Consider the following 14,017-nt stretch of genomic DNA (forward strand, 5'->3'; position numbering starts at 1 on the left):
GTATTTCCAAACCATGTATCTGTCAAAGGATTAGTAGTTATACTTTTAAAAACCATCAAAACTCGGGGTGCCTGGGTGGCTGAGTCAGTTAGGTATCTGACTCTTGATTTCAGCTCAGGTCATAATCTCAGAGTCATTGGGATCAAGACCCATGTTGGGCTCCCTGCTTAGCGGGGAGTCGGCTTGAGATTCTCTCCCTCTTCCTTTGTCCCTGTTCACATGCATGTGCTTGCTCTAATAAAGTAAACAGAATCTTAAAAAATATTGAACTTGCTTTTCCCAGGAAGGGAATAGTAACATGGACTCTAAAAATGCATGATTTGCCTTTAAAGCATGGCTGAATTCAGCCAATACTGAAAAAAAGTTTCCTGAGTATACCTATGAACAACAGAGAAAAAAATGCCAAAATTAGTTTTGTAGCACATTCGAAATAATTCTGGTAAGAGCCATAAAATGAGTATGTCACAAATGGAAAACCAAACACAGACTCTAAGCCCACAGAGAAATATATACACTCTCAAAAGATTAGTACAACAAATAACAAGATTTGTGGAACAATGATATGGAGGAAACAGATTACTCTAAACAACAGTTTTACAACAGTGGCAATAGTGACATCTTGACCCAGATAATTCTTTGTTGTCCAGAGTTGTCCTGCACATTGTAGGATGTTGAACAGCATCCCTGATCTTCACCCACCAGATGCCAGTAGTACCCCAACCTTCAGCTACAACAACCAAAAATGTTTCCAGACATTGCCAGATAACCAACCCCAAGGAGCAAAATTCCTCTCCTCCCTCATTGAGAACCATTGCTATAAACTGAAAAGAATTTTCACAGTATGATTTAAGTTTTTATCATCTTATTATGTAGTCAATTTTTAATTCATTACTGATCAAAACACAATATAAAAGATAAATGTGGCGATAAAGTAAACCAAAACTTCCAGAGCAAGCCCTCAGCATAATGGGTAATAAACTTTCTAGACCCAAGTTTCTTCAAGTGTGGTTGGTATAAAGGAGCTTGTTAGATTTCATCCTCTAGTAAATCTGATTCAGTAAGTCCATTGTAGGTTCCAAGAGTATGAAATTTTAACAGGTAACCCAAGTGACTCTTTATAGACACTGAAGTTTCAGAACTACTGTTATACGTTCTCATTCTTATGGGCAGGAACTACATGTTATATAAGTACCTACGCATAGCATAGGGAATTTAAATAAACATTAAGCTATTCAAATGATGAACAACAGGAAAAAAATACATCATTGCTAATAATAAAAAACTACCTGATCTCCCTGGAATGACTGAAAAATATATGTTAGATAACTCAAATATAACACCTTTTTTTAAAAGATTTTATTTATTTATTTGTCAGAGAGAGAGAGAGAGAGAGAGAGAGAGAGAGAGCGCTAGCACAAGCAGGCGGAGTAGTAGGCAGAGGCAGAGAGAGAAGCAGGCTTCCTGCTGAGCAAGGAGCCCGATGTGGGGCTTGATCCCAGGATTCTGGGATCATGACCTGAGGTGAAGGCAGCTGCTTAACTGACTGAGCCACCCAGGCGTCCCTCAAATATAACATTCTAATAATTGAGACACTTTTTAAAAATTCCAGTAGAGTTAATATACAGTGTTATATTAGTCTTAGGTATACAACATAGTGATTAAACAATTCTATATATTACTCAGTGCTCATCAGAATGAGTGTACTCTTAATCCTCTTCACCTATTTCACCCATCCCCCATCTATCCCTCTTTGATAACCACCTGTTCGTTCTCTGTAGTTAAGAGTCTGGTTTTTAAAGAGGCAACCCACGGAATGGGAAAAAATATTTGCAAATGACAGTACAGACAAAACGCTGATGTCCAGGATCTATAAAGAACTTCTCAAACTCAACACACACAAAACAGATAATCATGTCAAAAAATGGGCAGAAGACATGAATAGACACTTCTCCAATGAAGACATACAAATGGCTATCAGACACATGAAAAAATGATCATCAACACTAGCCATCAGGGAGATTCAAATTAAAACCACATTGAGATACCACCTTTCACCAGTTAGAATGGCCTAAATTAACAAGACAGTAAACAACGTGTGTTGGAGAGGATGTGGAGAAAGGGGAACCCTCTTACACTGTTGGTGGGAATTCAAGTTGGTTCAGCCACTTTGGAAAACAGTGTGGAGATTTCCTTAAGAAATTAAAAATAGAACTTCCCGATGACCCTGTGATTACATGACTGGGTATTTACCCCAAAGATACAGTTAGTGAAAAGAAGGGCCATCTGTACCCCCAATGTTCATAGAAACAATAGCCATGGTCGCTAAACTGTGGAAAGAAGCAAGATGCCCTTCAACGGTTGAATGGATAAGGAAGATGTGGTCCATATACACGATGGAGTATTATGCCTCCATCAGAAAGGATGAATACCCAACTTTTGTATCAACATGGATGGGATTGGAAGAGATTATGCTGAGTGAAATAAGTCAAGCAGAGAGATTCAAGTATCATATGGTTTCACTTATTTGTGGAGCATAAGAAATAATACAGAGGACATGGGGAGATGGAGAGGAGAAGGGAGTTGGGGGAAATTGGAGGGGGGAGATGAACCATGAGAGACTATGGGCTCTGAAAAACAATCTGAGGGTTTTTGAAGGGGTGGGGGGGTGGAAAGTTGGGTAAGCCTGGTGGTGGATATTATGGAGCGCACATATTGCATGGAGCACTGGTGTGGTGCATAAATGATGAATTCTGGTACACTGAAAAGAAATTTATAAAATAAAAAATTATTTAAAAAGGAGTTTGGTTTTTGGTTTGTCTTTTTTCCTTTCTTTTGCTTATTAAATTCCACATATGAATGAAATCATATGGTATTTGCCTTTCTCTGACTGACTGACTTCACACAGCATTATACTTTCTAGTTCCATCCACATTGTTGCAGATGGCAAGATTTCGTTTTTTTTGGCTGAATAATATTCTACAGTACATATGTACATATACATCTTCTTTATCCACTCATCTATCAATGGACACTTGGGATGCTTCCATAATTTGGCTATTGTAAATAATGCTGTGATAAACACAGGGGTGCACATATCCTTTTGAATCAGTGTTTTTGTATTTTTTTTTTAAGATTTTATTTATTTATTTGACAGAGAGAGAGATCACAAGTAGGCAGAGAGGCAGGCAGAGAGAGAGGAGGAAGCAGTCTCCCTGCAGAGCAGAGAGCCTGATGCGGGGCTCGATCCCAGGACCCTGAGATCATGACCTGAGCCGAAGGCAGCGGCTTAATCCACTGAGCCACCCAGGCACCCCAGTGTTTTTGTATTCTTTGTGTAAATACTCAGTAGTGTGATTACTGGATCATATGGTAATTCTGTTTCCAATTTTTTGAGGAACCACCATACTGCCACAGTGGCTGCACCAGTTTGCATTTCCTTCAACAGTACACAAGGGTTCCTTTTTTTCCCACATCCTCACCAACACTTGTTCATGTTTTTCATTTTAGCCATTCTGACAGGTGTGAGGTGACATCTCATTGTAGTTTCACTGTGCATTTCCATGATGATCAGTGATACTGAGCATCTTTCCGTGGAGGGATGTATATTCATGTCTTCTGCCCATTTTTAATTGGATTATTTGTTTTTCTGGTGTTGAATTATAGAAATTCTTTATAAATTCTGGATACTAACCCTTTATTGGATATGTCATTTGCAAATATCTTCTCCCACTCCATAGGCTGCCTTTAGTTTGCTGATTATCTCCTTCGCTGTGCAGATTTTATCTTAATGAATCCCAAATAGTTAATTTTTGCTTTTGTTTCCCTTGCCTCAGATGTATCTAGAAAAATGTTGCCCAATGTCAGACACATTTTCTAGACTTATCTAAGGAAAAAAAAGCTAATGTCAGAGACTTTACTGCCTGTGCTCTTCTAGGATTTAACACTTTCTGGTCTTACATTTAGGTCCTTACTCTATTTTTAGTTCATTTTTGTATACAATATAAGAACATGGTCCAGTTTTTCCAACACCATTTGTTGAAGAGACTGTCTTCTTCCCATTGCACATTCTTGCATCCTTTGTCGAAGATTAACTGACCATATAATTATGGGTTTGTTTCTGGGGTTCCTATACTGTTCCATTGATAAATGTGTCTATTTCTGTGCCAGTGTCATACTGTTTTGATTATTATAGCTTTGTAATACAACTTGAAGTCTGGAATTGTGATACCACTAGCTTTATTTTTCTTTTTCAAGATTGCGTTTTCCATTTGGGTTATTTTCTGGCTCCATACAAATTTTAGGATTGTTTATTCTAGTTCCGTGTTAAATGCTGTTGTTATTCTGATGGGGGATTACATTAGATCTATAGATTTCTTTGGGTAGCATGGACATTTTAACAACATTTGTTCTTTTAATGCATGAGCATGGAATATCTTTCCATCTGTTTGTGTCATCTCCAATTTCATTCATCAGTGTTTTATAGTTTTTAGAGTACAAGTCCTACCTAGCCACTTCTTTCACTAGTCCTCTGTCTTCTCTATGTATTTTTTTAAAGATTTTATTTATTTATTTGACAGACGGAGATCACAAGTAGGCAGAGAGGCAGGCAGAAAGAGAGGGAGAAGCAGGCTCCCTGTTGAACAGTGAGCCCGATGCGGGGCTTGATCCCAGGACCCAGAGATCACGATCTGAGCCAAAGGCAGAGGCTTAACCGAATGAGCCACCCAGGTGCCCCTAGTATATGGTTTTATAAAGGAATTTCTCATTTCTTCACATTTGAGTTGAAAGCTTTCTTGATTGGAGTAAACCTCTAGTACTGAAGAACCATCTTCCTTAGGGTACCTTTCATTCTTTGTCATGAGCCCATTGTTTGAGTACTGAGAGCTATGGCTCAGAAATAAAAATTTTGTTTTTCTACAGCATCTTCACTAAGTCACACTATGCACTCCCCAGATATCCCTTTATCTTCCAGTGACATAACCTTCAAAAGAAAAGGATTAAAATGTTGCCCATACCCTTTATGACCTTCTATTATTTAATACTTTAAAGTTAAGAACCACAAAGAACTATAGTACAGAAGAGTAAGAGGTTTATCAAACGAATTATTCAGCAACTAAAAATAGCAATTGATTTGGAAACAACTCAATGCAAATACTTTTTCTACTAACACCTTTACTAAACATTTAAGAAAATACATCCATCCAATTTTTAATTTGCACTAGATATATTTATTCAAAACAAAATATAGGCTTGCTATGAAAAAACATTAAATATATAAGGAAGGACTTTCATAATCAATTTCCTTCCTTCCTGGACTACATTATTTATTTTCGACTCAAACAAAACAAAACATAATAAAACAAAACAGCAATATTATTCACAATTAAAATACTTGCCAGCAAAGTTAAGTAAGCTTGTACTCTCTGTTCTCTTGAAACATTTTAATTAGGATGACCACAAAATAATCCCAACAGGAAGCCAATTAATATCTCTAATTCTATTAGCAATAATCAAGTATGATGAACATTTTAGGCCTATAAAGGATTAAGAGGGCCAAGAAAATGCAATGACACAATAGTTTGATTTCACTCTACCTTCCTGCACAATATTTATCTAAATTAGCTCTAGTAAACTAGATTAAGTCTTAACAACTATAATTCTCCTACTGTCCCTGAATATCTCTCATGAAAAATAGCATATCCATAATCACCTAGAGCTCAAATCTGATCCTGCCATTAAGATTTCTTTTGAATTTCAGAAGTAATAAAGCTAAACAGCATCAGTCTGAATTACTCTAAAATGCACCTCCCTTCCCCCACCCCCAAACTTATTTGATTGTATCTGTGTTCCACACCATCAGGGTTTATTTATAAAAATTCTTGGTATTTTTAGCCTTCTTAATCATCCACTAGTTTTCAGACATTTGTAAAATAAGATTCCTGGTTAAGCAATACATTTCCAACTCCATCCTTAAATTAAGAGTGACACTGAGCAAATGTGGAAACATTATCTGGCAGATAACAAATGAAGGAGACAGACAGCGAGCAGAGAAGAGGTAATTTTTAATCCTTAAATGTCATCTGTTCCATTCTCAGTGCACCTACTTTCTGGACAGGGCTAAACTATATTCTGTCCCCTCTCCTTGATGTTTTAGTTTTAGGGGGTACCTCAATTTGTTTTGCAACTTCTACTGAGCCTTTGATTCTTAGTAATAGGGTATTTTCTAAAGAATCACAGAGATTTTAGGGGCGCCTGGGTGTTCAGTCATAAAGCGTCTGCCTTTGGCTCAGATCATGATCCAGGGTCCTGGGATGGAGCCCCACATCGGGCTCCCTGCTCAGCGGGAGGCCTGCTTCTCCCTCTCCCACTGTGTCTCTGTCAAATAAATAAATAAAATCTCAAAAAAAACCAGAGATTTTAAACATGTGACAATTTCATTTGTCAGATTTCAAAGCAATGTCAGAAAATGTAGAAGTTTTTCCAACAACAGCCTGCCTTGTCAAAATTATTCTATTTTCTGAATATCCATAAAAACATCACAAAAAGATCAGCCAAAAAATATTTTACTACTGCAGAGGAACACAGTCTTATATTCTAATATTCATCTAATGTCTTCTACATGCAAGGGATGGCATTATATGTCCGTTACAGCCCGCATTTAATTTTCACAATATGCAAACAGGCATTTTTGCATTCTACTGATAAGGAAAATGAGACTCAGCAACTGGTTGAGGATCATTAGGGACGCATTAACATATACGTTCTTTAAAATTTTACAGTTTTGGGGCGCCTGGGTGGCTCAGCGGGTTAAAGCCCCTGCCTTCAGCTCAGGTCATGATCCCGGGGTGCTGGGATCGAGCTCCGCATCGGGCTCTCTGCTTAGCTGGGAGCCTGCTTCCTCCTCTCTCTCTGCCTGCCTCTATGCCTACTTGTAATCTCTATCTGTCAAATAAATAAATCTCAAAAAAAAAAAATTTTACAGTTTTTTGGGCGCCTGGGTGGCTCAGTGGGTTGAGCCGCTGCCTTGGCTCAGGTCATGATCTCGGGGTCCTGGGATGGATGGAGTCCAGCATCGGGCTCTCTGCTCGGCGAGAGCCTGCTTCCCTCTCTCTCTCTCTGCCTGCCTCTCTGCCTACTTGTGATCTCTGTCTGTCAAATAAATAAATAAAATCTTTAAAAAAATAAATAAAAATAAAATTTTACAGTTTAAAAAAAAACTGATAAATGGGTGGAAATCTATCTTCCTAGCATTATTATAATCATGTTTCAGTATGTTATGTGCACTGTTTTCTATATTTCATTTTATTTCTCTATTACACATTCCCAGAAGTAGATACATGGATCATTTTATCAAAGGCCATGCTTTTTCATTGTTGTCATGCTGCCTTCCTAAAATGACAACAGATGCAAGGATAAACAACTCCCCTTCTACCACAGAGGGATATAATTCGTCATAAAAAAATAAAACAATGGGGCGCCTGGGTGGCTCAGTGGGTTAGGCCTCTGCCTTCGGCTCAGGTCATGATCTCAGGGTCCTGGGATCGAGCCCCGCATCGGGCTCTCTGCTCAGCGGGGGGCCTGCTTCTCCCTCTCTCTCTCTGCCTGCCTCTCTGCCTACTTATGATCTCTCTCTGTCAAATAAATAAATAAATATAATCTTTAAAAAAAAATAAAACAAGTCATTGCAAAAGATGTCTTTGTGAGCTAGCAGAGAGCATTGGGTTTGGAATCAGACCAGGGGTGGAATCTCAGCTCAGTCTCTAGAGCGGTCTTCTTTGGGCAAGTCCCCAATAATCTCTCTTGTTAATCTCTCTTCCCCCATCTTTCTAAATGGGTTAATACTTACTCTGCAGGGTTACTGTGAGGATTATAGATAATGCATATAAACCATTGTGCCTGGCATGTAAAAGGCACTGAATAGAGAATAAGTCAATGTTCCTGTGAAAACACTATTATAGGTATAAATAATCAGGTAAGTAGGATAGCATTACATTTAACAATAGACAACCAGGAGGAACTTGAGTGATTTTTAACTGTATTAATTTAGGAAAAGTTTTTTATTTGTTTGTCAGAGAGAGCACAAGCCAGCGGGAGAAGCAGAGGGAGAAGTAGGCGCCCTGCTGAGCAGGGAGCCTGATGTCGGACTCGATCCCAGGACCCCGAGATCACGTGAGCTGAAGGCAGACACTTAACCAATTAAGCCACCCAAGCATCCTGAAAAGTATCTTTTTAAAAGGAATATTTAAGATTATAAGCCCAGGCATCAACCTACTATTTAAAGTTACATCTACTATGGTGGACAGACCTGGGATTTTTAAAAAAAATGTTTTAAAAAATTGACAAAATGAAGTACTCTACAAAAGAACACCTATATGTTAAAATTGTCTCTAAGTAGTATACTTTTGTAAAGATTTTTTTTTAAGATTTTACTTATTTGAGGGAAAGAGTGAAAGAGAGAGCAAGAGCGAGAGTGAGAGAGAGAGAAAAAGCAGGAGTGGCATAAGAAAAGTGGAGGGGAGGGGCGCCTGGGTGGCTCAGTGGGTTGAGCCACTGCCTTCGGCTCAGGTCATGGTCTCAGGGTCCTGGGATCGAGCCCCGCATCAGGCTCTCTACTCTGGGGGGAGTCTGCTTTCCCCTCTCTCTCTGCCTGCTGCTCTACTTGTGATCTCTCTCTCTGTGTCAAATAAATAAATAAAATATTAAAAAAAAAAAAAAGAAGAGTGGAGGGGAGAAGCAGACTCTCCCACTGAACAGGGAGCCCGACACGGTGTTTGTCCTGGATTATGACCTGAGCCAAAGGCAGACGCTCAACCAACGGGGCTATTTTTTAGAGAGAGAGAGAGAAAAAAATTATATGCAAGCAGGGTGGGAGAAGGGAGAGAGGGATCCTAAAGTGGACTCCCTACTGAGCAGGAAGCTGAAGCGGTGTTTTGATCCCAGGACCTTGACATCATGACCTGAGCCTAAACCAAGAGTTGGAACGCTTAACTGGCTGAGCAAACTAGGTGCCCCACAGCAATCTTTTTCAAACAGCCTAAAATATCCTTGGTTACAGGAGAAAGGGATAAAAACTAATCCATGTTTACCATCATATCATTTCTTTGTTAACCCATGAAAAAATCCAATTTTAGGTTGTGAAACCTAAACAAACCGCAAGTGAAAGAACAGATTCCCGACCCTATATACACACATTTATTTAATTAATACCATGTTTATCAAGGCCCTTTTTGACACTGCTAGTGCCAGAAAAAAAAATTAATTTAAAGGTATTTGTATTTTTAAAAAAGTATTTCATGATGCTCACAGTCTAATGGGGAAGACTGATATATGAACAATGATAATATGATGTGCTGAATTCATCTCAGTTCACCTGGGGGGACCAGGAAAACCTTGGTTGAGGAAGAAGGTAATGTTTGAGCTAAGACTTCTAGAGCAGGAATCCTCAGGGGCGCCAGGGTGGCTCAGTCAGTTAAGCATCTGCCTTCATCTGAGGTCACGATCTCAGGGTCCTGGGACTGAGACCCTTGTTCGGCTCCCTGCTCAACAGAGAGTCTGATTCTCCCTTCTCTCTTCCTCTGCCTCTCCCCCTGCTCATGCTGGTGCAAGCATGCTCGTGTGTGTACATGTGTGTTCCCTCTCTCAAATAAATAAGTAAATTAATTAACTAATTAATTAAATCTTTAAAAAAAGAGAGCAGGAATCTCAGATGAATGAGAGGGTGGGGTGAGAGAGAATGAAAATACTCCAGCAAAATAAAGACACTTGCAAGAGAATACAGAAAGATCAAGGAAGGCAGGTAATTCAGTATGACATGTATAGGCGAGCTTGGACTGAGATAAACCTGGAAGAAACAGACAAGGGTCAGGCTACAGAAGCCCTTTCATACTTTGCAAAATAAGTGAAAAGGTTTTCAGATTTTAATGTTAGCATCTCTGGCAATACTATGAAGGATGGGTTCAAGGACAACTACTTGGGCAGTATTGCAATAGATTTGTAAGAGCAATAAGGGTCTGAAAAGTGGGCACCATGGGAAAGGAGTTGGAATCTGATTCCTTTTTAAACTATTTTATTGAGATAAAATTTATATAACATAAAATCCACCATGTTAACCATTTTAAAGCATGTAATGTATTGCTGATTCCTTTTTAAAATAATCTATCCCCTGCTAGGCCCTTCTGTTTCTACTTCAGTGAAAGATTAAATGAATAAATAAAATTAAACTGGACAAAACAGTAGGTTTTTAAAAAAATCTTCACTTTTCTTATTTATAAAGAGTGGTTACTGTAGAAATTCAGATAATACCAGTACATGAAGTAAAAAGCAGAAGTGTTCCCCTAATGAACAATCCCAACTACCCAGAGAAGGCCACTCTTAAGACTACTTATAAAACTTATAAAAACTTGGGGCGCCTGGGTGGCTCAGTGGGTTAAAGCCTCTGCCTTTAGCTCAGGTCATGATCCCAGGGTCCTGGGATCGAGCCCCGCATCGGGCTCTCTGCTCAGCAGGGAGCCTGCTTCCTCCCTTCTCACTCTCTGCCTGTCTCTCTGCCTACTTGTGATTTGTCTGTCAAAATAAATAAATAAAATCTTTAAAAAAAAAAAAACTTATAAAAACTTATAAAAACTGCTCTATATACACACATACACTTATATATGGATGGTTTTGTGTTTTTGCATAAAATCCATCTAAAATTTAAAGTATTGCTCCATATCTTGTTATACATGTAAAAACATCTTGGACTCCTCTGAAAAAAAAAGCCTGTTTGCTATACCTTTGAAAACTGTATGTTTTTATTTTACTTTCTGCCAACCTAATAAGTAACTCATTTTAATTTACTGGCTTATTTTTTTCTTATCAAACAGTTCGAATATTCAGAAACAGAAAAGATAGGTTCCTTTAAATTCAGCTCAACTTGATAAGCTCCTGAAATATCTAAATGATATTTTACAAGTGTGTGTACAAGTGTCGTGTACTAGAAGCAGCACAAAATGTACAGGAACTAGCATAAGACTGACCTGGGGTTTTAGTTCTTGTTCTGCAACAAGTAACTGTGTAAGCTTAGGACTTGGTTTTCTTCATCCATAAAACCAGGGAGCATAAATAATACAAATAATTGTGAGTAATCCTAAAAGCTCTAAGAGCATATGGCCCTAAATCATGTTTCAAAACACAATGTTAAATTTTTTTTGCTTGGATTGCTTAATGGTAAGGAAAGAATACTCTATCTCCTCTACTTGCCACAATCAGTAAATTCCACAAAGAGAGAATCTTAGTATTGTTCACTTATGCATACCAAGCTTCTACAACAGTGCTTGGCATGTTTGATATTGGTAAATGATTGAAAATGGTTTAAGAGCTTTCATCCCAGTAAATTACTTTGAATCACTTATTTGGACAATATCATAAACCTGGCATAGTTTACCTTTTCAGTTTAATTCTCACATTCCTGAAGCGAAAATGATACAAACATAGTTCTTATGCATCTATAAGGGAGTTACATCTACTGACAGCAAAAAGATTCAAGAATTTCTACCCCCGGAACTAGAGTCAAACTTCCCCTACCACCTGATGGGGCCCATATTCAAAGTAGTGTGAAAACTCTCCGCGTTGTACACGCACAGGCCTATAGAAGCCAGGCTGTCATCTAGCCCACCCCTCTCAGGCTCTACATCCGTAGAAGACAAGGAGTTACAGTTTTCTTCTCTCGCGAACCTCAAAACTCTTAAAGTGAAACTGGAGCCACCAAAAGACAGACGAATGGAGAAAGGGGGTGGGAAGGAGTACAAACTCTCTCAAGCCCCATTATTTGGGAAAAGCCCCTGTTGCTGCAAAGAGTGTCCTCACCTCCTTCTTTCTTTGGGCAGAGGCTGAGGGAACCCCGTAACTGAGTAGCAGCGCCACCGCCATGTTCGCGGAGACACACCACAGCCACCAGCGCGCTGCCATGTTCGCTCCTCTCTCTCTCCCCCCTCGGAGAAACGAAAGTTTCCTCGGGCTGGGTCCGAGTGCAGGGCGTGAGAACAGGCAAACCAGCCCCCTGTCCCGCCTCATTGGTCTAGCACAGCCCTGCTGGGCGACCCTTTCCAGTACGTCACGACGCTCTACCGCTAGGCGCTCGCTAAAACACGGTTCACTTCTAATTGGTCTCCGTTAGCCAATAGAAAAAGGATAATCTGGTGGTTTTTCATTGGTCTTCTAAAGATGATTAACTGCCCCTTTCATTTACGGAAAGATGAGGCATTTAAAGCGTCTGCCCAGGCGCATGCGCAGTTGTGAGGTGTTGTGGGATTTTTGCGGGGAGGGGGATTTTTTTTTTTTCTTCCCTTAGTCTAAAATGGCTTCGGGTTGTTAAAACAGAGTCTGTTCCCCGTTCATTTAGAGGTCCTTGAAATCCGCCTTGTTTGTGTAATATTCTAGAAAATTCGGACCTAGCCACGTGATTGTTAGCTATCTTATTCCCTCATTCTGCCTCTAAAGTTTTTCAAATCAAGATGGAAAAAGTAAAAGCAGGAAAGCAGAAATACACTTAATATCACTGAAGATTTTTAAAAGTAAATGAGCAAGAGCTTGTTGAATATCTTGTTTCCCAGGAACTGTGCCATATGCGGTGCACAGAGCGGACATAAAGTGATTTTTTTAAAGTTGTTATTTTATGACATTTTAAAAGTTAAACTTATTAATTTATTACTTTAAGACAAGGACTTAAATTTCAGGTTATAGACAGCAAATACTGACTTATTATTTTGTTTGGAAGAGGAACATGAAGGTAAGGTTGTAAGGAAGCATTTCTGTCTTTTTAGTTTTTCTGTCATAGTCCATTTTCATTAAACATCAATTCCCCTATGTAAAAAAATTAAAATCCTACGTTGAACTTTCCAATGAAGTTCCATTCATTTGGTCCAGTTTTCTTTATTTTAGTGGATTGTAAAACAGGGATGATTTAATTAGAGAAAAATAATATACTCAAGAAGAAAAGTACCAACAAAATAAAATCAGTTGTCTATAACTTGGTTTTATTTCCACAGTTTGAAACACAATATGACTATTCTTTTAGGTCTTGCTGGGAAACACATGCACAAAAGCACAAAGAACAACAATTTCATTATGTGGGAGAGACAAGGATATGTGTATGGAAAGGAAAATAGCTGGTTCTGAAGTGAAGATATGTGATCTGGAGATATGAAAAACGTTTTAAGACATTTACAGATACTCATAATAATAATAATACAAAATAGAAGTATATGGAGACATGCTGTTTGATTCTATTTATATGACATTCTGGAAAAGACAAACTCAAAGGGACAGAGAATAGATCAGTGGCTATCTGGGGCTGGATGTGGGGAAAGAGTTTGGTTACAAAGGAGCCACACAAGAAAAGTTTTGTGGTGATGGAACTGTTATGTCCTTTATTGTTGGAGTGGTTATACTAGGCACTTGTCAAAACTCACAGACCAGTACAACAAAAAAGAATGAATTTTACTGCATGTAAATTGAATGAATAAAATTTAAGTAAATTTTTAAAGAACAGGGAAATCTCACCTATCATGTTGGCAAAAATTCAATACATGCTATCGTCAAGGCTGTGGGGAAACATGCACCCTTATACAATGCTTGTGGAAATGCAAACTGGCATATATATGGAGGGTAACCTGACAATACCTAGCAAAACTACATACATATTTATCCTCTGATCCGACAATTCCACTTCTAGGAATCTACTCCAAACAATAAGAATATATGTGCATAAAATTATTCATTTTAGCACTATTTATGATTGAAATATTCTCAGAAATACCCAAATTTGGATATTTGGGTATTTTTGGAGGTTCAAATACAGTTTCAAATGCAGGAGACTGATGGAATATACTATGGTACATTATTGTTTTACACACTGGCCCCTGTACCTACACAGCAAGGAGAGACCAAAGAGAAACTGAGGCAGACCACTTAGGTTTTTAAAGACAGATTTTTAAAAATTTTTATTTTTTTTATTTTTAAAGATTTTATTTATTTATTT

At 38.5% G+C, this 14,017-nt stretch overlaps 1 protein-coding gene across 1 annotated transcript in view; it reads right to left on the reverse strand.

Moving 5' to 3' along the window:
* Positions 1-12,066, reverse strand: part of MAGT1 (magnesium transporter 1) — a 76,182-nt gene extending 64,116 nt beyond the window's left edge. The window contains exon 1 of the mRNA XM_045996032.1: positions 11,845-12,066. Coding sequence (XP_045851988.1) covers positions 11,845-12,051 — 207 coding nt within the window. The 5' untranslated portion in view covers positions 12,052-12,066. The remainder of the gene's footprint in view (positions 1-11,844) is intronic.
* Positions 12,067-14,017: the final 1,951 nt, after the last annotated feature.

This window comes from Meles meles, chromosome X, assembly GCF_922984935.1.
Source record: "Meles meles chromosome X, mMelMel3.1 paternal haplotype, whole genome shotgun sequence".
NCBI classification, from domain to species: domain Eukaryota; kingdom Metazoa; phylum Chordata; class Mammalia; order Carnivora; family Mustelidae; genus Meles; species Meles meles.